At 34.9% G+C, this 27062-nt stretch overlaps 1 protein-coding gene across 1 annotated transcript in view; it reads right to left on the reverse strand.

Moving 5' to 3' along the window:
• The window catches only part of LOC149545195 (26S proteasome regulatory subunit 8 homolog A-like), a 64397-nt gene that overhangs the window by 23217 nt on the left and 14118 nt on the right, over positions 1-27062 (reverse strand). The window contains exons 2-5 of the mRNA XM_089790572.1: positions 22045-22142; positions 7505-7729; positions 7286-7348; positions 6939-7102 (exon numbers count right to left, since the gene is read on the reverse strand). Coding sequence (XP_089646698.1) covers positions 6939-7102; positions 7286-7348; positions 7505-7729; positions 22045-22142 — 550 coding nt within the window. The remainder of the gene's footprint in view (positions 1-6938; positions 7103-7285; positions 7349-7504; positions 7730-22044; positions 22143-27062) is intronic.

The raw sequence follows: 27062 nt of genomic DNA on the forward strand, positions 1-27062 counted from the left end.
TTCTGCGCTTTGATTTAGTTACTCCTGATCCATTCTCTATTCAATGATTTGATTCTTATGCTGCTCTCTGTGTCTACGTTGTTTGCTGTATATGACCCAAAATATCATTGAAAATGTTACAGCAGCTGAGATTATTACTAATCCTATGTTAAACCACGTAAGATGTTTTTGATGACCATGGTAATGTTCTCTGGATATGAGACTGAATGTAAACCTCACAAAAGTACACTCCTCCAGGTTTACAAGAAATAGAGTATAGTGGTATAAGCCATAGCTGATATTCACTGTTATTACCAGCTGACCATAGATACTTGGTGTTATCCTTCCAGCAACTTCATGAGAAAAAGAAGGTATAGTTTCTGATTAAATCCTTACACATTATCAATCTTGATGGGACCGTTATAGAGTGATCTGTGTTTATAGTCTTATTTTCATGTACTTCACTGCCATGTATGCATGCAATCTGTTTATATTTTCTTCTCCAGCCAGCTGTTATTATGACTATAATCTAAACCACTTTTACAATATTTTCAAGCTCACAATCTCCTGATTCTCTAGCAAGAATATATTACATCCACTCATCATGAGAATGCAGGGGCATACAGAAACATCAATCAATGCTTGGCAATGATTTGTAGCAAATTTTGCCCAGATGGAGGCTAGAATTTTGGGCTTCATCACCCCCATCCCCAACTTGTGGTGTAATTATGGAAATAATCTGAAGTCTGTATCTGTTAGAAGCAAAAATCAGAGCAGAAATCTGATTAGAATTCTGGGTTGTAATGAAAATTTCAATGTAAATAAATTTCCATACTTTTATGACCTAGTTTGCTAAAATTGTTATGTTTTTCTATTATCTCTATTTGGGAATAATACAATATTTGAGATTTCTATCGCTAGGGTAGACATCCTTCGTTTAACTTTCTTTAAAGCTCTCACAAAGTCATTTGGCTAACTCTCTAAGTTTCCTAGCTCAATTATATACAATGACCTACCATAGACACCCTTCAATCATGATTTAAAAATTTGGCAAATGTCCAATTGTAAATTGTAAGAACCTTATTGGTGTATACACTTTCATGATTGTTTGCATACTAGGACTTCATACTGTACTTAATGAACACCTCAATACAAACATGTGTCCTATGTTATTTCAAACTCGCTAATCTCAATGGGAGCTCTATTTCTAGACGTGCTTCTTTATTATTTATCTGTTTGAATCATTTATTAGTCTACATGTCCCTATGATACCATTTTGTGGTTTGTGTGCTTCTTCCAGACCTAGAAATCAGCTATGCTTTGTAATCTGGCGTCCCCTTATTATTCAGGACTCGTGGTTCCAATCCCTTATTATTCAGGACTCGTGGTTCCAATCTGGGGACCTGATTGATGGGTACAAAACACCCTGGGTAATGTGTACCTTGAGATTTGGGCCCAAATTCAAACCGAGAACCCTTTGCAGTGTTTAAGTGTGCTATTATAGCCCATGTCAACCTCCTATGTTTTGTGAGAGGTGTAAAAACAACCTATCTCTCCTCATTTGGACAAGCACAATCAAGACTTTTAAGAGCTCTCCTACGATTTCACATCCAAACATTCTCAAGTATTCCAAGGCGTATCCAAGGCAACCTTCTCCATGGCTCAAGCTTCTTTGCCTCATTGAAGGCCAAGCAAAGGAGTCTCTCATCAACGAAGAAGATCATTGTTCAAGCATTTAGCCACATTCATTCAATTCTACAAGCCTTTCTTCTTCTCAGATAAGCAAGCATTGTAGCAAACTAAAACATCCATTAAACAAGGTTTTGACTTTCATGATTTCCTTTTGGGTTTTTGTGTTAAGTCAAAGTTATTGCTTCAACATACTTGATCAAATTCAAAGAATGCAGTTGCACTGTCAAGGTATGATGTACTTCATTTTTCAGACCTAGCCTATAATGTATAACACTCTTTCATTTACTTTTTTTCATTTCAAGGTTGATTCAAAACAGGGGTCTGACAGAGGCAACCCCCTCTATACAACCTTCTTCCCTGTTATTTTTAGTGTACAGGAGAAGTGGTGAACGCATAAGGACTTAATTCAGGATTTGACAAATTCTAAGAAATTGTAGGGTACAGAGCAACTCTGCGATTTATACCCAGGACAATCTACACCCCGCAAATCAACTTGAAATTGAAAATACAGGTTAATAGTGCTATCTAGTTGGTTTTTCAAGTCACTACAAGTTCCTGATTTTTTTTGCCAGGCCATGTATGCTAAAACGTGTTAGCCTATTTAGTCTCCCATTTTGCATCATCTTATCATATCACCTCAAATCCAACCCATTAATCATTACAACAAAGGGTCATTGTACTCAAGTCCTACTTGAGCCTAATAGGTCAACTTTCAGATTGTGCATAAGGAAAAGGTGGGCACATCTCTCGCCTTTCTTTTCTAGTGTGCATCTACTAACCTACAATCGCTCACAAGAGAAAAGGACCCAACAAAACTTTGTGATTTATTTTTTCTTTATAAACTCAATGACGAGTTTGAATAGAAAATTTGCTTGTCAGCATTAATAAAACAAGTTTTTGTCACTGTTAGAAGACTCTTGATCAACAGGTATCTCTTAATGTTTTTATCCCATGTTACATTGCATTGATCTAACACTAAAAGATTTTGAAATTTTTGAAAAAGTTAAGGAGGTATTGCAAAAGAATTTCACTATTACCAAATCCAATTATAATGGCAAAGGATATTGTATATCATGCTCTCTTGAATAAAGGACAAGAAGCTAGTTCAACCAGGCATGATACACACGTTCTTGCATTGAAGTTTGAAGTGAATGTTTGTTTCAAACGAGTGGATGGTCAACATTTAATAAGTTTGAAGTGAATGTTTGCTTCAAATGAGTGGATGGAATTGTAGTATCCTCCCCTATTTTTTTCCCAAAATAAAGAAACTTGCAAGCTACTTTATGATTTCAATTGATTTGCTTAATAACTCAACATAGCATTTTTGTCAAACACTTGGCACACATACTACAATATATAGGAAAATCTGAAACTTCTTATTTGCTAATTAAATATTAATTTTTGCCATGTCAATGTGCTCATACAATTGTTTAACATGCTGCAACAAATATCAGTCTCGTATTTAACAACTACAATGCAAAGTATAAAAATTTGACAGAAGAAACCTGGAATTAGTTGCTGTAGTATTTTTGCAGATGTAGTTGGCAGCCTTCCAAACCCTCAAAACAGCAAGAATAAACAATAAACTTGTGGCAAATACTGTTCACGCACTGTAGCAAATTCACTATTCATTCGCACTGTAGCAAAACACTTCAGCTGGTCTGATTTCTGATTCTTCTTGATGCCCAGATCTACTTCTAGTGTTATATCTGTGCATAGATTTCCTTTATTTTGACATGCAACCACCAAATTCACCAAGAACTAACATGCAAATGATTAGAAGTAGCATGCAACCATAAATTTTGACATGCAACCACCAAATTCATCAAGAACTAACATGCAAACGATTAGAAGTAGCATGCAACCATAAATTTTGACATGCAGCTGATTAGAAGCAACATGCAACCATAAATTAGGACATGCAAGATTTGGGTAGTTGTCAAAACTGACATGCAAACTCACTAAACTGACATGCAACGCTGAAATCTCAACAGGCTGGCAAGATCTCAGCAACGCACTGTAGCAAAACACTATTCATCCATACTGTAGCAAAACACTGAATGAAACCCAGTGTGTTTGAAAACACCGTTAATCCTCCTGACTGTGTCTTTCAACAGCGAAGAGAATGCTAGCAAAGAGGGATTCCGTCCTCCAAGCTCGATAATCAGATATCCAGCAACATAACATTAATCTTCATCCAAGCCTCCTAAAAAGAAGCTCTTCTATTTCTTTTATAATGTTCTCACAAGAGCTCAATCCTTCGTTTTCTCAATGTGGGATAAAACATAACTCCCTTTATGTAACTTATGTCTCCAATGTGTTATAAAATAAAAGGGACTCTTTTAATTTAAATATTTCCCACAAACTATAGTCTATGCATTAATAAAGTTAAATATTAAATTTAACTTTATAAAATAGCTTTATCAATGCATAACAAATCTTATCAATGATAAACAAGTCTTCCTGTCGATTTTAAACAATTACCATTGACATACCGCTGCCCCTGGATGTCCGACCATGTCCAAAATGACTTACTATAAATAGTAAGTATGCCCAAAGTTGCCTCAAAACCCCTTAGAAAGACCTACAACTGAAACTATCTAGGCCAAATGGCCTCTAAGTCTCTTTAATGTCCTAGTTAGCCTACGGGACCGTGGGGAAATAGGTTTTGGCAAGTTTTTAGGATGCAACAAAATAGGCAATCAAGTTTTTTCCCTAGTAATAGTTTTGGGCTACTGTATGATACCCCATGGGTTGTTTGTACGAGGCAATGGATAGGACAAAAGATACAATGAGGGGTACGATGGAAAATAATAGAGGCATGGAGAAATAAACATCGACAAATTCACCCCCTTGAGCATGCCATTGGATACCAAAACCATCATTGTTCTATATCTCCTTATTCAAAAGCGATACTCAAGTCACAAAAGGCCTTACCAGTGCATGAAGAAAATGTTTTGTACCCCAAATGTCCTCAATAGTGGTGATGATTATGTTATCCTTGAGTGCAACTATGATGGTGGTGTAGTAAAATGACTCAAGAGACTAACTCAAGAGCTTCATAATCAACATACATTGCCCCTAAGATAGCTCTCTCTTCATGACAGGAAGAGTCATTAGGTACATCTAATTTTTTAGAACTTTGTACTTAGTTTTTCGGTTGACTTTGTATTCACTGAAAAAGCTATTAGCATCTGGCTATCAGTTGTGCACTTGCAGTATGCATTGTGCACTGCAATGTAATTAGCAATGTAAACATAAATGTCAAAAATATATATTCCACAATTCAAGTCTACGATGTCAATTTTATTTGCTCTCTATATCACTATATATTTATACTACACAATTTCCTGATTTTTCCCCAATGATTTTGCCTACAAAGCAATGAATATCTCATCCCAGAACTAAAATGCATACCATGAGAATAAATCCACAAAGAAAATGGCAGACAAAAAGTAATGCCAATGTTTATAGTTATTATCTGAACATAGAATGGTATGCTCCATGGACTTCGTAGCTAGAGTTTCTATCTCTTGCTATAAAAACGTCCCATTAGGATGGACTCTGGAGTATAGCAGAGTACAGAGGGAATAGGCACAAATCTTTCAGAACTACATACAACTAAAACTGTCTCTTGGGAAATATCCAATTAATGAAATCCCATGACATGAGAGCTTGTGGAGGGTATTCCAAGGTTCTCCCACATGGTGGAGGGTCTACCCACAAGGTTGGTAGGGATCCATTTGAAATGGTAGGCGTACTCAGAAAGTAATAAATAGTTTATTGTTATTCATTTTACCCAAATAAGTGGATAATAAATAGATATATTGTGCTAGGTATCTCTGCATTGATGTGTGTCACTTTGCAACTTAGAAGCAGGAATGGGCATGAGAACTAGTGTGTTAAATTACTAGACTTGAACTTAGCGAGTTGATGAGTCGATACAAAGGGCACTCTCTCTCTGCTACTGATTTTTCTTGATGAACCAATAAACACCATATGTGTTAGTGTCAGTATGCTTGATGACTGTTGCACATGAAAAATCCAATAAAAATGTTATGCATGTTTTGAGATTCGGTGTGTATTCGTATTTGCATTTACATGTATTGCTATTGTCATAATTTAAAAACTCACCTGACTCACTGCGGACTTGGCTAGACTTGCGAGTCCAATGGCAAGGCAAGTCGCATGGACTCGGGAGTCAAGTCCAGACAAATCCTCCAAGTTGGACTCCCAATTTTTTTGCCTCAAATCGCTCTAGTCCACCAATGCGCCTCATGAGTCTATCAGATAGAATCTCGACGCTGAAAAACAATGCCCAATCTTATTGTTGAAGAAGACGAAGACAAGATGGAGGATGGCAAAGACGAAGAAGAAGAATTAACACCTTATTTAGATGCCTCAACAGCTCCTAGTTCAAGGCCTATAAATTTGAGTTATGTTAGGAGAGGTAAGAGGATGTAGTCTTTAGTTTGTTGTTTTCCACATTTGGACATATCATTATATCCAAACCTGTAAACATTTTTAAAATTATGCTGCTATTATGCATTTTAAGATTGCGACTACAATGAAATTTTAAATATTGAGTGTTTGAGATTCATATGACAAGTGTAATGTATAAATTATGTCTCTAATGTTCCCTACATGCATTAACTTCTTTTTGTTTTTATGTAGAACTACAGTTATTTTCTTTTGCCGAGTGCCTTCCCGTGTCGAGTCCGAGTCTGAGTCTGAGTCCAGCTTTTTGTTCTGTTGGGTGCAAGTTTTTCAAATATGGGTGTTGTCTTGTGTGAATGTTTATATAATATGACACCTCCTTTTGTGTTGACTAGTTTTGATTAATGCATTGTCTTCAATGTTCTGTATAATACATTTAGCCAATTGGGAAGGTTTCTAATGTTTTATGAGGTCTACTTGTTGTGCTGAAAAATCCATGGTGAATTGTAATATTCCTGTTGTTGAGATAAATTGGTAAAGTTTTATGAAAATATTCTTACGATATAATACATTTGTATTTCAAAAAATAAATGAGTATAAAAAAATTTGGGTTCCATTTTGAGGTTGTTACAATAGAGCACTTGATAACATTTATATGTGGATTGAAAGTCAAACTATTGTTCTACTTAGTTCATAAACTTTCAAAGTAAGACCCCAAGCACATTATAGAGAGCAGTATTTTTTTGAAATCTGGTGAAAGATGAAATCATCAGAAGCGCATACAGGTACAAAAACATGTTAATTAGTACATAAGCTTAGCATATGTGCACCTTGCCATGACAAAAAGCTCTCGAACCATCCTCGATCCTTCCCCTATGTATTTCTGAACCAATTCAGAACCAGATACTCTGATAAAAGTGCAGTCTGTATGATGAGCAACTGCCCTTGCCAGTAAAGTTTTTCCTGTTCCAGGAGGTCCATATAGAAGTACGCCCTAAGAAGAGCAAAGGACAAAAAACATCAAATCAATTCTATGACCAAAGACTGGAATGTCTAAATATTATATTCACACCATGAAATCCAAGACAAATTATAAAACTCACAAGCTCCACCTAACAGATGAACTAATACCTCTGGCATGAAGGTATAATAATAACAGCAAACTTGTAAAACACACCTTTGGTTGTGCAATTCCAAGACTTTCAAATAGTTCTGGATGCTTGATGGGAAGTTCAATAACCTGTATTTCAATGCAAAATATCACATATCTGTAACCATCTTCAGAACACAATCAAGATAGCATTTCAACACAGCCTTGACTAGTACCTTACCATCCTACTTTTGTGCACAAAAATAGATGTCCAGAAGATAATTGGACCTATAAAAAATATTATACCTCTTTGATTTCCTTAATCTGTTGGTCAAGTCCTCCAATTATATCATACGTGGAATCTGGCACTTTCTCCACCTTCATCAGATTCACTAAAGGATCTACTTTGCTGGGCAAAATCAAGTGAAGAACATAACTATCATTGCGAAGAGCAACTCGGGTGGAAGGTGTGATTTTTGTTATGTCAATACTCTTATCAATATCAACTACATATTTTCCTTCTGGATGCACCTGCCAATATCAATAACTAAAATTAATTTCCATGTTTTGTGCCTTTTCAAAAAGAATTATCAAACCTGATGTACGTTTTGTTAAAGTATTGCATCCTTAGAATGATATCAGTATGTGAGGGAATAATAAATTAAAAATGAGTTGCTAGTTGCTCAGTTAAGTATTTTGTACCAGCAAACTGGCTTTATAAAGCAATTCCTTGAAATTTATTAACCTTCTTTTGTAATCCCAAGTATCTTAGAATTAATTTGTTACATCCCATTCAATTTAGGTTATAAAAAAAATTAGTAATGTTAATAATCAATTTGAAGGTTAGGTGTTTGCTAATTCTAAAGTTGGCTATTTGGAATAGCTCTGCCATTTTTCAAAATGGAATCAGTGCATGTAAAGGTTTTGGTGCATTCATTGTAATGTGACAGTTTTTTGTGGAGGGCTAGAAGAAAAGAATTTACTTCAGCCAGTTAGAGAGGCAGAGGCAGCTTAACAATGCGCTGCCACACAGAATTCAAAGCTGCAGAGCAGAGTGGGCTGCATTCACACCCTGAGTTGGAAGTTTCATTGCATTGAATGTTGTAGGATTGGAAAGCTGCTGATTAATTTATTTGCCATGGAACATCTTAAATCCTAGATTTAAACCCTAGTGAATATTTGAAAGATTTGTGTAGTGAAACAACTTACCACTGGGAGTTCAAAATAAAATGAAAATGAATAGTTGTATAACATGTATGCAGCAATTTCACTAAGTTCTAAAAGCTGCTAATCATCCAAAGCCTTGACATCATACTTCAAGTCTAACTTGTTTTTATATCTTGAAGTGACCACATTATTAGGCATAGAAAAACAGGAACGCTTTGTTAGCAGATCACCCTTCAGGGCCTTCACTGAAGTTATGAAGTAACTTAATTTAGAAAACTAAAAGTGAAATAAATCAAATATCAATCTGTGAATCTTACACTGGGAGCATCAGTAATTGAACATTTCATTCTTTAAAATTAGAAATTAGAAGAAAAGTATGCATGAAGGAAGTGACACCAACAGTTATCACATGGAAAACCCTTTCAGGTAAAAAACTACAGTTCAACTGAATCTTTCAGAAATTGAAGTGGCACGAACCCAAAGGTGAGCACCAACTCAAAGGAAAACAAATTTAACAAAGAGTTGATGTGAGTTTTGTTCCACTACAACATAAAGAATGAATAGTTGATATTCCATGTTTCCAACTCTCTCTTGAATAAGAATACTCTATGCTAAACAATGTAGATGAATTGTGTGATCAAATGAGATAACCTCAAAATTCCTTCTTACTGTGGACTTCCACAGTTTTCTAATGTGATATGTTGGTTATCGCAAAGGGATTTATATTGTGCATTCAATGGGATATCAACTACTCCTGAGGGAAAGGTTTTAAAAAGCTAATCTACTCCTAGAATGTAAGAAACAGTGAATGTCTTTGTGACTCTACTAGACTCTGTTCAGCCTGATGGAGCTCTAATTTTAGAGGCTTCATTTTCAAACAAGAGTTTACATAACATATACCAATGATTATATGGAATCAAATATGAGGAGGGGAGCATTGTGAAGGGTTTGAGTGGGCTATCAAAAGCTGTTGACGTGTTATGCATTGAATGAATTGCATTGTAGACCATCAAAGGCCAGAAAAAGAAGTATTAGTTCTGTTCTCACCGAGCTGCTAAGTTTTTCCAAAAATTTGAGTTGGACTGGGCAGAGGTAGCATTTCAAGTTTGTGGACAGGGAAGTGACATGTTGAATCTTCTTATCATCGAAAGAACTTGAATTATCTTTATCTAAATTATGATTTCAATCTGAAACTTGTGAGGACACTCACGGTTAAAATGTGTAAAAATCACAACTTGGAAATACTTTTCATTTGTGCCTTAAGATCCAGGATTCCAGAGATTACAGAACTATTATGATGTTGAACGTGCAGAGACAAAAAAACAGAGGTGGATGAGATTAGTCAAAGTTGAGATGAATTGACACAAGCAAACCTGCCCAGACCTGTGGAATGATGTTGGAAGAACAAGGGTAATTATATATACAGATAAAGACAAACGAAGGAAATTGTCAAAGGCATGTACGTGGCAGTACTTAAGAGAGGTGACTTAAAGAAAATATACAGATCTGACATATATATTTATAAGTGTGTGTTAGAATAAGGAAGGGAAGTCTGGCCATATTGCTTAATAAAGCATGTTGACAGAGGAATACTTAAGATGGAGCAAGGAGGATGAGGGGCTTGCAGCAGGAAAAAACAGAAGACGGTAATTACATTACGTTGGCAATGCAGAGAAGAACAAAAGGAAAACATAGGACACCTCAGATATGTATTTGATATTGACATTAAAGACAGCTCGCGCTATCTCAATCTCAGTGATTACTGAACATCTGCAATTGTGTCTTTCACAGGGAAGGTGCAAACTGGAGATTGAAAGTGGTAAAGCAAACTGGAATTAGATATCATTGCCATTGGTGACTGGCAGACAATGATCCTCCAACAGAAATCACTACTAGTGCAGGTATACTTTGAAGTTTGACGGAATTCATGAGTTACAAGACACCAAACAGGGATAAAAGGAAAGTATGGAGGAATCAAGTGATAAGGAAGGAAGAGGTCTGCAAATGAATATACTTGCTCGTATACTATGGTCACGAAGCTCTCCTAAGAACCATGTTTCAGACTCCTCTGATAGCGCTAACAAAATACCAATGGATATGATATATGTAAATGGACACAATCTTCAGAACCCTTCTATCACAGATACATCAGAGGATGACGATTGTTTGCAAGCTTAAGGAAGACTTGCATTCAGAAAAACTATGATTTCATCAGAAGTTATATGACAGTAGGAATCATAAGTGGGTAGTTGGAATATCGAGATCCTCTGAAGAAGATCCACGAAACCAAAACAGCATGCTGTTATTTCATGGGTCCTCGGTGTACAAGAGCGGCAAATTGCATTCATCTCAGAAAGCAAAGAGAGTATAGCAAGGAGCTTATCGTAGATGTCCTTGGTTTTCAAATGAAGATCGATATAAACTGCTATCATACCGAACGCTGTGTTTGCACCAGTCTTAGAAAAAAAATGGCAGGCTTGCATAGCTTGAAGATAATCATGCCCAGCATTCAAAATCTTCAAGCCGATCGTATAAGATGTTTGTGGACATCAGGAGGCAGGTTAACACAAACTCAAAATATTTTGCAGATGTTCGATATTTGTAGAAAGCAAGCGCTTCACAAAAAGAACCTTCGTGAAGAAATTATAAGTTGCAAACAGTTAAGAAGATGATGCTGTTGGTAGTTAATAAAGTAATTATCTGTTTCAGACAGATCATTAAAGAAATTTTGGGAAAACATTAAAGTGCAAATTAAATATTTTACGGAAAGGTGTGATTTAATATTGAAAAGGAATAACTTTTCTATTTCAAAAGTTGCATCTTTAGGAAGAAGAAGATATATATACTGAGAGTCTTATTTTCAAAAAGAAGCAAGAGAAGTACAAAAAGTAGAAACATAAAAGATAAAAGGGAAAAGGAATAGATGTATTATGCAGCTTTGATAGATTGGATAGTGTAAATGAAGCGCAGACTATTTGTACTCATTTTTCTAATTTAATGCAAGATCCCTGTTCCCTTTATTCATCTTGAAAATCGAAGTTCAAAGCACTTTTCAGATTTATCCCTTGTGATTATTAATTACTACTAACGGTGTAGAAGTTGATTTCAATAGAAGTCTTTGATTATCAGAACTTACATATGAAATGTTGCCTATGTGAATTTTGTCTAATTGATTTTTCCAAAGAAATTAAATTCAATTACACTAGGGGTTGTGTTGCCAATTAAAGCTTCAGCCTATAAAGTAGTCAATGGTGTAGCATTGTCTCTCAAGGTTGTATATAAGGCTGTGGATGAAGTTTGACTCTATTTGCCCAAGGCTGGATAAGGGACTGGTGTGCAATTTATTTTGTGACAGTGAGTTGATGTCTAAGGTCTTTAAGTTCAATATTCTGTCATGTGAATAATTCATAAACACTATTGCCTTCATTTAAATAATATTCATTTCACAAGTAAAATTATCAAAGCATTCGTATAACTTTATTTTGATCGAGTTTATGGATTTTGCCAGCTTAAACAATATTTAAATTCACTATAGAAAAGCTTTAAGCCAAATCATAGGGGTCTAAGGAAGGTTTACCCGCCTAGGTTTAGCGAAGCCTAAACTACAGGAGAATTAAATCAAGAGGTTGTTCCCGTTAGTTGGCCAAAACTGATTTGAGTAATACTATTAGGGAATTGGCAAAGATCTTAAATTTCCAATTTGAGGTTTTGGTGTGAGGCCTCACCCCCAACCGTCATAGCATGGATATTTTATTTACATTTTGATATTCGAGACCTTGATATTTTGATAGTTATTCGAGACTTAGATGGACAGTGGATTGCTTTATCTATTGATTTTGATACTTCAGTAGTGTTTTAGATTGTTATATGCACTAAGAACCTGTTATTGTGTAAGAAATGTTCGAACATATAAGGGTGCAGCTTTATGACATGATATTATCAGATTTTGATGCAATGCGAAATGTTAATTTGATTTTGGTGATTTCTAATTTATAGATAAATGTTAATTTGATTATGATGCTTTATGACATGCAGATGAATGGTTAGGATATGTAGATAGATGTTAATTTGACAATGATGACTTATGACATGCAGATTTTGATATCTTAACATTTCGAATGGAATAATTGAAAAGACTAGGAAAGGAAATCTAATTCGAATTATGCTAATATGGATATTATTATTATATGCACTTATCTTGTATATGTTTATTTGACCCCCTTGGACTACTGATGCTCGAGTTTGATGTACAGGAAAAGGAACCATGAAAATTTAACGGGGAAACAAGGTATAAACACATGTTTAAATGACTCTGCCAAGGTGAATCTTTATAAGATTCGTAAACCTCGTTGGGATGTGTTTATTTCATAAACGTGAGATGTATGTGTGTAGTATGTATTTCATGTGTAAATTCTGAACGTGTCAAGTTTGATGTATAGTGAATTTTGTGTGTGTCACTTGACACTTGTACTCGTTATGTGAAAATGACATGTTCTTTGATGATGAATCATGTGACCACCTTATCTCGAGTTAAATACCTAAATTGAAAAAAAAAATTGACTTATTGCCTTAAACTAGTAAAGAGAAAAGGTTACCACCATGGAAAATTTGGAATTTGGACTTACCTAGCATTGTGAGGGCCATAAAGTAACTCTAAGGTGTATTTGTGACAAAAATAAACCCTACCCATGTTAGTACTTTAAGTTAGGGGGCTAATTATGATCTCTAGGGTGCCTAGTAGAGCTAGGAGACCCCAAAAAGAATGCATTTTTTATTGAATCCGAAAATGAAAGTGCTATATGGAGGCTTGGCCAAATTAGAAACTCACTTAGCCACTCTCTATCTTTAGAGACAACTAGGGTTTGGAGGAAGAGGATAAGGAGCTCTACTACAACTTTTCATTTGCTATTGCTTGGAGTGAGGTTGGTATCCATGATCCATAGTGTTCTTCATTTTGCATGTAGAATAGATATGGTGTTCTTCATTTCATGATGAATTTGGTGTATTGTAGATGTGGTTTGTGGGAAAAGATCTTTTGTTTGAGTGTTGCATGTGAGAAGTTTTGTGTAAATCCTTTCTTAAATCTTGTTTTGCTTCCATGTTGTGTGTTTTGTGTAATGAGTGTGAAGCATCACTCATCCTTGGGAGGGAAGAGATGCTTGGGTGAAGGGGTTAGTTGGGCTCACAAATGTAGTTGAGGAACTCTTCCATGTGTGGAGATGATTTTTATATGTTTAATGGAATGTGATCTTCTTGTTTACTTGCATTTTGGGAGGTATAAGGAGGTATGTGGAGGAGAAGTTATTGTAAGCCTCGAAAGGGCATGTTGAAGATGAGATTTTGTGTATATTGTGAATTATAGCTTTGGAAATCCTCCTCATGGAGAGAGCCCACCTTCACCCTATAGCTTGATTCAATTATTGAATCTTTGTGCAAGCCTTGGGATGGGTTGTCTTGTAATGCATTGTGTAGTGTTTGCTATATTGTTGTAATCATGCATGATATGTAAATGTGGAGTATGCAACCGTTTGTGCCTTGTTTCCCCAAGCTCGGTGGGTGGCCTCCTTGAGGCCTAGGTTGGGAGGTGAGCCTCCATGGTTCTACATTTGTTATTTATTTGCAGGTTATTGCTTGAGACCTTGGACATTGGAGATTGTGAAGTCTTACCTTGCATAAAGGAAGAGAATACTATTGTTTTGATATTGGATTGGAGGGCAACTTCATCTTATTATGTGGTTTCATTGTATTGTAGGAGCGTCGTTATTTGATCTCATGCATATGCCAAATAGAGAGAATGGGAAACATCTTGTTTGTGTGGTCCTTCCATTGTGTATCTTGATATGATGATTCCACCACCCCATTGCTTCCTTGATATTGAGTTGATGTTGCCTTATCATTACTTAAAATTGGAATGTGTTGAAGAAAAGAATTTGTATTATGATATACCTCGGAAGAATGAATAGGACATTATCATTTTGATATTCTTATCTCTTCAATTTCATAAGAATAATTTAGTTGCAATGGTGATTAGTATTGCTTTCGAATTAGTTGTAGAATATACAATTGATAGTTAATGGAATTGTAGATAGTTTATATTGTGAAATTTGGATGTCAATGATGTATATTGAATATTGGATGTTCGTGAAAATTACAATTCAAGGATTTCATTTAAGTTCCATGTTAGTGTAACTTGCAAGTAGATTTTGTTAGTAATGCAATAGTTGTTTTACGATAAATTTGCCTATTAAAATAGAAATTATAATGCATGATGCAATGTTAAAACATTATCAACTCAAATCCAAACCATCTTAGAGAATACATGAAAAGAACTAGACAACAAGATAGGCTCCAAAAAAAGAAAATAGAAGACCTATAGATGCATAAAATTCTCTGGAAAATGTATGGGCGACAAAAAAAAAAACTCCTCCAAGATGCAGATGATAAAATATTAAAATCAGAATGGAATAACCTCCTTTTCCCTATTACAATATGAAAAAAAAATGTGTAAGTCACTATCATGATTATGACAGCAACTTCAAAGAGTAAACAAAAAAAAATGAAAAAAATACATATATAATATTCCTTCCATAAGAGGGTGTCCAAGAGCATTTAATGGGTGGGAGGGTTCAAAATTTTTTAAAAACAATATATATTGCATTGCAAATAGGGGATGGGTCACATCCTTACCCACCCTCTACTTGCCGAATTGCAAAGGAAGACATGATGTTTTAAAAAAGTCAAACACAATTTATATATTCATGTCCTAATTAGGACTATTCATCATAAGTCCCCTCAAAATTTGGAGATCACATTAAATGGGAAAGAAGGCTATCTTGTCAAACCACTTCCTTTTTCTCAAACCACCCTGCTTAGGAATACATGAGCAGCGAGGGAGTTAAGGAGATGAAGGGTAGGCGGCCATGTAAGGGAGTATGTGGAGTGTATAAAAAGTTTAATAATTGCCTTGACCTGTCCTGAACACATGCCTTTCTAGGCGCCTAAGTTTTGTGCATAGGGAGAAATGAATATATTTTTTTAGATTCTCCAACCACCACATCTAGTTGAGGAGAAGGTACACGTGGGGTTAGAAATTAGGGGCTGATCATATTAGAAAAGTATGTGCATTAATTTTATCATTGAGATTATTATGTAACCACATAGGGTAGGATGTATGCATTGGTTAGTCTTGACTAAAAGGTTAGATTAAAAGTTAGTATTAAGATAGTATGGTTACGATAGTATATATTTGTTTAAAGTTATGTTGATTATGCTTGGATAGTAGGTAATGTATATTTAGATTTTAGTTTATTTTGAGTATATTTTAAATAAAGCTTATTAATAATTTTATGGGTAATAGCTATATATTAGTTTATTTTTAGATATTATGAATATAATATATTTTGATTATAGAATTAAATATTATTTTTAGATTAATTGTTAAGGGTTGAATAGGTAGTATAGGACTAGGCTTAAGTTTTACTTGATATTTAATCAAACAATATGTGCAAATATAGTAATCTCAGTTTAGTATTAAATAATGATAATGTTAACAATTTTTAAAAAATGATGTATATTAAGAATAGATGGTAAAGGTGGTTTAAAATTATAATTATAATAATAATTAATTAATAATAATAATAATATAATGACAATTCTAATATTAATGGAAATAAAATGATTAACTGAATTAACATCTTCTCATTGCAACCCTTAGATCTTTTACCACTACTTGACACAATTGAAATCTTACTTGCACATCAAAGTGTCCTTTTCTTGAGGTGCAAAAGATTAAGGACTCAGAACCATAACCTTTAATGTAGTTTTGCATTCAATAACTAGCAACCAGGTGAACACCTCATAGGGAACTTGAAATCCAAATCTCGAGTAAACAACCTCGTTCCATCATCTTACTTCTTCACATCCAAGTTTAAGGTTAGGATATGTATCTTATCAATAAATAAATTAAGGGGTATGTAGGACAACTATACTCGAGATAAATGCCTAGTAAGTAATCGACATGATGTCATGATTTCGTATTCAAAACTATAATAGGAAGGGATATAAATCTTGTATGACCCTTTTGTGGCCTCTAAGGAAATATTTTGAGTGTATCATAGTGGAACACTAGCAAATACGATAAGCAAGGAGATAGCTAACCTTGACACCTAAGACTATGTGGTAGTATCAGTGTACCTTGAAGTCACTAGGCTTAAATTCCGGCACATAATCACATTTGTAATACCCTAGTGTACTACAAGAAATGAGTTATAGATTTCTATCTCTGTGCCATTGATTTAAGTATATCTATTGCACAGGATACATATGCATTATTCTTTGTCGTGTCGTCAAAAAAAAAAAAAAATCACAGCCATCTATATCAACCAAGTTAGTGCAATATCGTAACATAAATGTAAGATGTTCAAACTACCACTATTCCATCAACACCATCCACCAAAGCATGTCAATGTGCAAGCAACAATCGAAGTAAGTTCATTAATATACCACTCGACCATGCAAAGCGGACTTACAAGCGGCCAGCAGCCTTTGGTCTATGCGAGCTCACCAAAGAAACATCCAAAATCACTTTTATTCAACTAAACTCTACTTCTAATTAACATGAGGAAATGAAGAATTTATGCAACACTCGAAAGCAATACAAGTAATCCACCATGAAACAATGAACCAACAATTACTTTGATAGCTAAATGGCAACAATTTCAACACAAGTCTCCTCTCCTACCCTATTCTCTAACTAATCTCCTCTTCAATGAATCTAATCTCTAACCCCCTAGAAATGAGAAGGCCTTGGCCTTTCATAGTTGTTCAATTGCAATGAAGGGCCAAGATCAATTCCAGATCAAGGGCACATAAACACTTCTCTAATGAAGGTTTCCATAACCATTGCTAGCAATTATTTAATGCCCACCCAATTATAGTTAGGCACTACCATGTGGACCGACTACAAAATTACATTGCCTCCATGGGCTAATACGAAAATAGATTAGATAGAAGCACTAGATGCCATCCACATGTACACTTGATAAAATAAGACTGATTGTGCTTGAACACATGCAACTCGATCCTTCTGATTGGTTGGAGACAAGTGAGTGCTACCTCAACATCCTTATCTCATAGACTTAATCAATTCTTTGGTTATGCGAAAACATCTCTACATACTCAACAATGAATATTACCAAGCCTTCAATTGTGATGGCATACTCCCAAATTACTTCATCTTCTAAAATATCTCCATCTTTGTTCTTGGAAATTTTCTCATTGACATGCTTCTAAACTTGTTTGTATTTGCAAACTTGATGTCTCTTTCGATGCCTTGACCTTGATCTCCTTGAAGTGGTGAATTTTTTTCATGTAGTTGGATCTTTTCAAAGCAAACTTGGGATAAATTTTCTTTCACTTGTATCCTTGATCCTTTTCTTGCATGACTCGTTCATTGATATCCACTTTCATGATTTGATATTGTATTTGGTTTAGAATGTTCTTTTTAGCTTTTATTCTTCAACTGCCTTGCTTACTTGAATCCTCAAACTTGTTCCTGCAGCATCCATCTGTTCTCTTCTTGTTTGAAGTCTTGAACTTGGCCCAGCCATCATCTCCTTGCTCTCCAAGCTTCTCCTTTTCCAAAATTTATCTTGCAAAAACAAAACAGCAATCAAACTAAGCTTACAAAATGATAAGAATAAATGACAAGCTTACATAAAATTGCATCTCGATCTACTTTTCTACTATAACAATTTGATCAAGAGTGTGGACTTTCCGAAGGTCTAATATTTAGCTTCTTTCCAGATTTCTCTCTCCTTTAATTCAATTCTAATTTCCTTTGCATTAAAGCCCAGATTTTGTTTTTTTTACAACCTTCAAATTCTGATTTAGCAAGTCCGAGATTTTATTTCTTTTGAAATCCTCCTCAAAATCAACCTTTCGATCATGAAATCACTCGCCTCATTATGATAGCGCTGCCCTCTTTACTTGGTAGTTCAATCTGTTTGAATTTGTGATGAAATAGAATGTTCTCCTCCCTTGTATAGGCGATTTCAAGGCCAAGGGGTAGGTATTTTGGTTGGGCCAAATAGCACCATAGTTGGCCAATCAAATTAATTTGTTTCAACAATTAGAACTCCTCTCAATTGGCCAACTTGTCTATGGGCAAAAAATTTAATTAAGTTTAATCTTTTCGGCCATCAGATCACCCATATTGACTTAAATCATCCCAGCCCCATATCACTTTGAATAAAATCAATCTCTGCATTGCTTTTATTTGGCTTTAACTTGTAACGGGATTAAAACTCCCATGTTTTGAAAAAATCCACCCAAGCCTCCCTATGGCAGAGATTCTTTATTGTTGGGATTAAAAATTCCATCTTTGTGAAAATTTTACCCATGTGTGTTTATTCAATCACCTTTCATTTGAAACTTTGATTGTGTTGACATTCGTGCATCATTTCAAGCCTATAAAGGAAACCAGTACTTGTTTATCGCTTGATATCCTCATTGGAAACTTGGCAGAAACCCCAAGATCTTTGGTTTGAATTCCTTTCATTTCTTGTCAAAAACTTGGCTTCCCCTTCAAATCCCATCGAAAGTCTATAATAGTTGGGCAGAAATTTTGAATCCTTCAAATTTTTCAAGGGTGGAAGTTCTAAGATCTTGGGATTTCTGACCCTCCACTTTGCATGTTCATTTTATCAATCCAGGTTTTCAATGGGTTTCCATTTTTTCATCCACAATCTTATCACTTCCATCAATTTGGTTTCAAGACCTCACCTTGGAACATATTTTGTCTATATATAGGATCTGGTTGGGCAGAGATTTTGAAAAACCGGGATTTTGCAAGCGCTCAAATCTTAAGATCTTAGGATTTCTGACCTGATTTTGCATTTTGTCAAGGGTTCAATTGCCAATGTTGTTTTAGTTGCATGCCTATTTAACGAAATGACATAATTAGACTTCGAAAAAGGTCTGATATAGAACTTAGAAATGAAAATAGACCTCAAAAAGTGGGCCTAAAATCATGATGACAGGCTGGGAATCATATAACTCCCTGGCCTAAAGCCTGAAACAATTTTAAATTGAAGAAACAGCCCCTAAATCTGAACCGAGATAAAATCATGTTAAATCAAGACTCCTATCAGACCGGCAATTAACCAAATTGATCATAATCAGAATTCTAAATGATTTGAAATGGAGCTTTCTTTGGTGAAGGCTGCCTGTAGCTGATTGTTGAACGACTGAGATGTGTTTCCATGCTGCCTCTCTATTGCAGACGTGCATGAAAATGTGGATTGGACCCTACAGTAGACGTTAAAAATCTTCAATTGGCTCCTGCAATTCGAAACTAAGCTCTTGATCTGCATGTGTTTGCAATGAAAATGGCTTCTTCAATCATTGAGCAATTCAATTTATGTAGGAAAAGGTTTGCAATTTGCCATTAAATTACAGCTACATTGGGCATTTAATTGACAGCCTTGCCATTTAATTCGATCCCCTCCTCTCAATTACAAATGGCAATTCAATGCATGGCCTCTATGGTTAAACTTGAGGCAAAAATTGGAATCACCAAAGGTTTGAAATCGAAGTTTGTACCATTTAAATCATTAGCTAACAAAATTTGTCTCAAACTTGAATAGCTTGGTGTTCAATTCATTTTTCATCTGCAATAGAAGTCTTGCATCGATTTGCCAGTATTGCATTTAATTACTTGCTTGCATCTTTACATCAAGTTTTGCACCAAGATTTATTCAAATATAGACCCCAAAAGGCCACACGCTTCAATGGGTCGTGCTAAAGCAAAAACAAGGGGTCGACATTTGCAATCCAGCAATGGTGTGAAAACCACACAACACAGAACACCTATTCTGATTCAGAGGCATCAACCTTTGGCCAAAACCAGCTCACAAAAAAATTAACAACTTCACAGTGACATTTGATAAGAATGGCTTCTCATTACTTAACAACACCTCCTGTAAACAGATTACGGTTTTTAATGATAATGTCTTACCTCGGTGGTTCCCAGCGTCCATTCCACACCCACAGTACACTGTCACAGCTCGATAGCACTTTTTTTAAACATACCACAAAACTAAGCCTTTTTTAAAATTTGAATACCACCATTTCCAAACAACCAACACTTTCCAGAATATCAGACATCGAAAATATTTGTAACAGATGCATGAAAGAGGGTCGCCTCTGAACAGATTGCCCACTTGCTGCAAGACTCATATTCTGTTATGCTGTAGACGGTTTAAATGTAGCTTACATGCATAAATATAGGGGATGTGACATAAAGCCACTCACGTTTTCATATGAGCATCCAGAATCAAGAACTTTACATAACAATTTCAGAATATAGGTGATTGGTGATTACTTAGTCGGGTCAAAAAAAAAGGCAAATAATAAGCTACCCCACTCAAAAATGTTGCAACAAAAGCCAACGTGTGAATACTAGCTCAACTCAAAGTCTTTCTAGCATTATATCGTTACAGCCAATACTCAATGTTTTTGCACCACCCAGTTGTCACTATTCTGAAACCTGTCTAAAAGCATGGTATGCATATGAAAGCATTTTAATCAGAAAACCACCACAATTTAATAGACTTTACTCCATAAATAAAAATGGTTCCTCCCTTTTTATTCCAGAAACCCTTTCTGTCACTAACTGAGAAAGCATTTATTTTTACTACACAGAGAAAATCAAACTGCTTTGACTTATTCAAACAATGACGTCACATTTAGGCTGACTAAGTAGCTAACATGGCATAATATTTAATAATCTGACTAACACTTAGCACAAACAAGCAACCAACCAGCTCAAACAAGCAGACACAAAAGCAGCCAGCTCGACCAAGTATGCACACAGGCAGCCAGTTCAACCAAGTAAGCACAAAGGTAGACGACTTACCTGGTCAGGTTAGAATCTGACGAATACAGCTACAAGTATTTCATTCCAATTCTAATTTCCAAAGTTTGAACTTTGACATAAATGAAAAAAAATGTCTCACAACCAACACACAAAATTGGAAAAGCATTGCACTCTAGATTAAGAGGATAAAGAAGCCAACACTTAGTGTTCAAAATAGCACTTACTAAAAATAGCCATAATCATCCAAAATCAAACCTAGAAACTAAAGATATTGCACACTAAAGCTGAGAGATGACCAAAGCTATGATAAGCCGCCAAAAGTAGAAGTTACTACAAATAGTAACTACTAAAAATAGTAAGTCAACCAAAATTTCCAACTAATCAATCGATGTTCAACCTGACACTCGCTAAAAAATTTAACTTACTAAAGATAGTAAATCCTAGACAAACTGTCTGAAATCCTTCTAGCAAGTGTCGTTCATTTCAATTAATCTATTCGAAGTTTGAACACATTGGTGACATCGAAATACTCCTCTGAGCCTGCTGATACCAAGCCAGAAAGCCAGCACCAATTGCATTACAACAGAACCTAAAAATGGCGAAATTACAGTTAACTTGTATATGATTGAAGTAAAAATGTGTGATATCAATGGTGCAAGTTTCCAATAAAGCAATCTCTAGTTCAAAATCTAGTAGCATACTATTAATTACATCTCATTATTCGTCAAATATTAACATTAAACAATTCATTGCAATTGCATGTATCAAAACTAATGTTAACAAAAACCAAAGATTTTATTACCTTTACCAAAACTTTAGACTTTCCCATAACTTTAACAACTTCACCTACATACGATCCTGGCTCCTGCAGCAACTGCAACTCTTCCCTCAATGCCCGTACTGCTCAAGCAATTAAAAAAATTGAGCAATTATATATTATTCCATATCTAAACTATTGATAACCAGGGCAACCAAATGTATAGAACTACAAGAAATGGGAAAAATAAGATATAAATTCATTACAGAAAAATTGGACTCAAAACATAATAAGCTCAACATCTATAACTTCACATTCCCACCTACAAAATTGCACTGGTACAGAAAAACCTACAAAGCAATTAAAGATAAATATGTATCTGAGATACTGCTTAAAAACATAACTAAAGATGCCATAAGTTGTATAAAATAATGCTCACCCATGGGAACAGAATTTTGTCTTATGGTGTGAAACTCAGCTTTTCCCAACAGCAGCCCCTTTGATAGATATTACTAATAAGCCTTAAGTCATTCCAACCAATGGTTTTCATACTTCAGGATATTGTGCATTCTAAGCATGTTAATTAATATTTAGGTTTTAAAAAAGACACAAGATGTACAGGATGCCATTGCAATTATGAATACTTTAAAGTTATGCAAAAGCTTAAACAATAATAACACAAAAAATTTGTACACACTTCCAGGTAAAAACTGTAATCACATGTTTTGTACACTTATGATTACCTTATAGATTTAGTATACACGAAGTAACACTTAATGGATTTGGTTAGGATAGGTTACTTTCGAATGTTACAATAGATATTACAAAATCAACTTTCAAAATAACAATGCATACAAGGAAGGTGAAAGCTTACACCAATTAATCCATCTTCTCCACACATTCATTCTAATAGTGGTAAGTGCTTTGAGGTTTTCACACCATTGCCCCATTGCAAATGAGAACCCCCTTTTTTTTCTTTAGCAGAAGTAGTCGTACTAGTCTTAGGTGGTCTTTGAGAGGCAACATTTTCAAGTCTCCAAGTCAAGGGAGTGAGCTTAGGCAATTTTGGATTGCTGGGAAGTCACCTTTGTCTAGGGTGTGAGCAAGACTTGAGCTAAGACTGTCAGGAGTATGGAATTTATAACCAAGTGATGTATGATAGAACTAGTCAAAACCTTTATTCCAACTTCAATTTCCCTTAGAAAGCCAATAGAGGTTATAGAGGGTAGAACACTGAGGGTGTGTTGAATCCTGAAATTTATATTAGTCTGGATTTTTTTGTCATGCCCAAAATACAAGGGAAAAAACACACGTAAAATTATTTTTTTTAAAGATTAATAACACTGCTAAGTTGATAAGGGGTTTTGATAAAGTTTACTATGTTTGATTTACCAGTTAAACTATGGGGATGTTGCAATACAGATAAAATGTCCCCCTATCAATACCTTAAGACTACATCTCATTTTTAAAAACATGTAGGAATAGATCGTTAAATTTAAACTTTCATTGTTTAATCGATTAATTAATTTAAACAATCCAAATTAAATTAATTAAAAGATCTAGCTCATTATTACTTTTATATACCTTTAAAATATTTCATTCACAAAACAATAGTATACTAGACCCAACACATAATACCAATCAATCATTTAAACCAATTACATTATCTAATGTCTATCAGATTTTAACACACACCTTGTCTACATTATCACATATAAATTTGAATTTAGTTGTCTATTCGACACTCTGAGTTTAATCTAATAATCTAATTATTGTAACATTAAATAAATTAACTAATCATAACTTAAACCTACATATTAAAACAAGTCGTAAATCTAACTTAACTTTATAGCTGCTACTAATCTACAAATATTTTAAAACAAAATAACACTAACTTATAATTTAAAACAATACAATTATTAACACTAAAATCAACTATTTAATTAATCTTTACTACTAACTTTAATTTAGGTAATACTTTTAAATTTACAAATACTTAAAAACATATTAATTAAATTATCAAAAGAAAAATAAAACTAACTAATAAACACTTAATACTAAAACTAAATTACACTGGGCATGACATTTTTTGGAAATGATACTCAAAATCTAGAATCTGCACTTTAACTCCTATGAAGCTGAAACCTATCTCAAACATCCTAACAGTATTTATACAAATATAACTTATATATGTATAAAATCCTCTCGCCTTTTGAGTTGGAAATTTGACTGTCTACTAAAAATGTGGTGGAAATCCCCTCTTCTAAGGATTTCTGCCCTCAAATTCCTCATGTCAAGAATTCTGCCCCCTCTAAATGGCAACAAATCGATTGGATGGAGAAGCAAAGGACGAAAATCGGCAACAAAGTGATGAGTTTTTTAAGGGGCAAATTGTGGGTGAGTAGAGGCCAAATGTAAGGTGGTGGAAATCCTCCAATCAAAGGACTTCCGCCCCTTTATTTCTCTTATAGGGGCCATTTGGTTCTTGGAAAATGACAGGAATTGGCTTTTTCAAAATCCGGATTTGAAACTTTTTGCGGTTGTTTCAAAATTGGTAAAATGGAATTAGCATACCGGACTTCCAATTTTGCCTCAAAACCAGGTTTTCCAACTTCCTACTAGCAAGTAGGAATTGAAAATCAAAACCTGGTTATGTTTTTTAAGGAGTGTAAAAACAATAGATTGGACTACTTTTTGAAATTTGCCTTCAACTCCAAGCTTACACATAAAAATGTGTCTTCACATGCATCTTCCGAGTAAAACAAACGGTTCAAGTAAAATCCCAAAAATCAGAATGAAGATTTGCAAAACCTTGATCTAGCTAAACCTTGGTTTGTAGAAATCCCAATTTTTAAAATTCCACGAACCAAATGGACCCTTAAATCCAGATTTCTGCCCCCTCCCCTGCATTTCATCCAAATCTAATCTAGGTAACAAAGAGGCTGTGAAAGGGGAGAAAGTGAAAAATGATGTCAAGAAATGATTGCTTAAGCTGCAATAAGTCAATGTGGTTTGGCAAAAATCCTCTGACCAAAGCATTTCCAACACATTTATCTTCCCAAGTCCAAAATTCCGACATCCTCAAAAGTTCTCCAGATAGAGTCCAACACATGAGTTCAATATTCTAGAAGTTGGAGCAAAGAAATTACGAAAGCAATGTTTATGCGGAGTGAATTTTTGTAAGGACATTAAAAGAGAAGTCGAGTGCGTGACTGAAATCCTCTGATCACAGGATTCCTGCCACCAAAATCCTATGATCTTAAGAATTTCGCCCCTTGTATTGATCCAAGTTTGATTGAATTAAGAAAGCAAAGGGCTGCGAACTAAAAAAAGGAAACTTGCACCAAGTAAGATAAGTTTTGAGTAATGAGGAAAGAGCCAAGAGCTGGTGGAAATCCTCTCAGACGATTTCAACCCTTAAAATCATTTGGAGCTGAGATTTTGATCCTTCTAGTTATGATCAAAACAAATCCAAAATGAATGGCAATCAGCTGGGGAAAAAGTATTAAGAAGAAATCCGTGAAGTATTGCAAAAGAAATAAGTGTTTGATGTTGTGATTTGGAGAGCCCAAGCTGTTGGAAATCGCCTGATTTAGTGGATTTCCAAGCCAATATCGCCCAAAAAGAAAAAATTCTGACCTCACACTTTCCCTCCAAAATGGATATTCTCAGCAAAAACTTCAAAATTTATGACCAAAAGGTCAGGTCGGCCCTCCTGCCTTTTGGTCCCTGAAGTTGCCTATATAACAAGGTGAAACTTAACCACTCTCAAGATAAGATTATTCGAGATAAAAGCGTTAGAGTGATAACAAGGACTAATGTAAGGGAAAAAACTTGTATACTATATGAATTCAAACCCAAGATTGTTAAAAATGATGATTGGGTTAAGAAACTGACAAGAATGTTATAGGTACATAATGGATTTTCAGAGATAAGTTGAATTTGAAAGGAAAAGTGATTAGAAACAAGGCAAGGCTAGTATGCAAAGGAAATAAAATAAAAGAAGGATTGGACTATGGTTAGACCTTTGCACCAGTTGCTAGACTTAAAAGTGTAAAGATACTTTTGGCATGTGCTGCTTACAAAGATTTTAAGGTTTATCAAATGGATGTGAGATTTGCTTTTTTGTGTTAAAAGAAGTATACAGTAAACAGCCTGGAGGCTTTGCTACTGAAAAAGGTAAAGACATGGTATGCAAAGAGCACAAAGCATTGTATGGACTAAAACAAGCACCAAGAGCATGGTATGAAAGGCTGCATGTTTATCTTATTCAAATAGGTTTCATAAGAACTAGTGCCAATAGCAATGTATATTTGAAAGTGAAGACAAGATATCGATTGCTGAATTTTTTGTTGATGACATAATATTAGGTGGAAATGAAGCATTAAGCAGGTTGTTTCCAAAAGAGATGAGGAAGGAATTTGAAATGTCAATGATAGGAGAAATCATGTTCTTTATTGGTCTTCAAGACAGCAAATGAAGAAAGGCATATACCCAGCCCTACTGAAAAGAATGTTATAGGTACATAATGGATTTTTACGAATAAGTTGAATGAGAAAGGAAAAGTGATTAGAAACAAGGCAAGGCTAGTATGCAAAGGAAATGCACAAAAAGAAGGATTGGACTATGGTTAGACCTTTGCTAGACTTGAAAGTCTAAAGATGCTTTTCGCATATGCTGCTTGTAAAGATTCTAAAGTTTAATAAATGGATGTGAAATTTGCTTTTTTGTGTGTCAAAAACTTAAAAGAAGTATACATTGAACAGCCTGGAGGCTTTGCTACCGAAAAAGGTAAAGACATGGTATGCAAAGAGCACAAAGCATTGTGTGGACTGAAACAAGCGCCAAGAGTACGGTATGAAAGGCTGCATGTTTATCTTATTCAAATAGGTTTCAAAAGAACTAGCGACAATAGCAATGTATATCTAAAATCTGAAAGTAAAGACTGGATATTGATTGCAGATTTTTTGCTGATGACATAATATTAGGTGGAAATGAAGCATTAAGCAAGTCGTTTGCGGAAGAGATGAGGAAGGAATTTGAAATGTCAATGATAGGAGAAA

The sequence above is a fragment of the Cupressus sempervirens genome, chromosome 7 (genome assembly GCF_028749045.1).
Source record: "Cupressus sempervirens isolate cs-2001-9-10 chromosome 7, ASM2874904v1, whole genome shotgun sequence".
Lineage (NCBI taxonomy): Eukaryota > Viridiplantae > Streptophyta > Pinopsida > Cupressales > Cupressaceae > Cupressus > Cupressus sempervirens.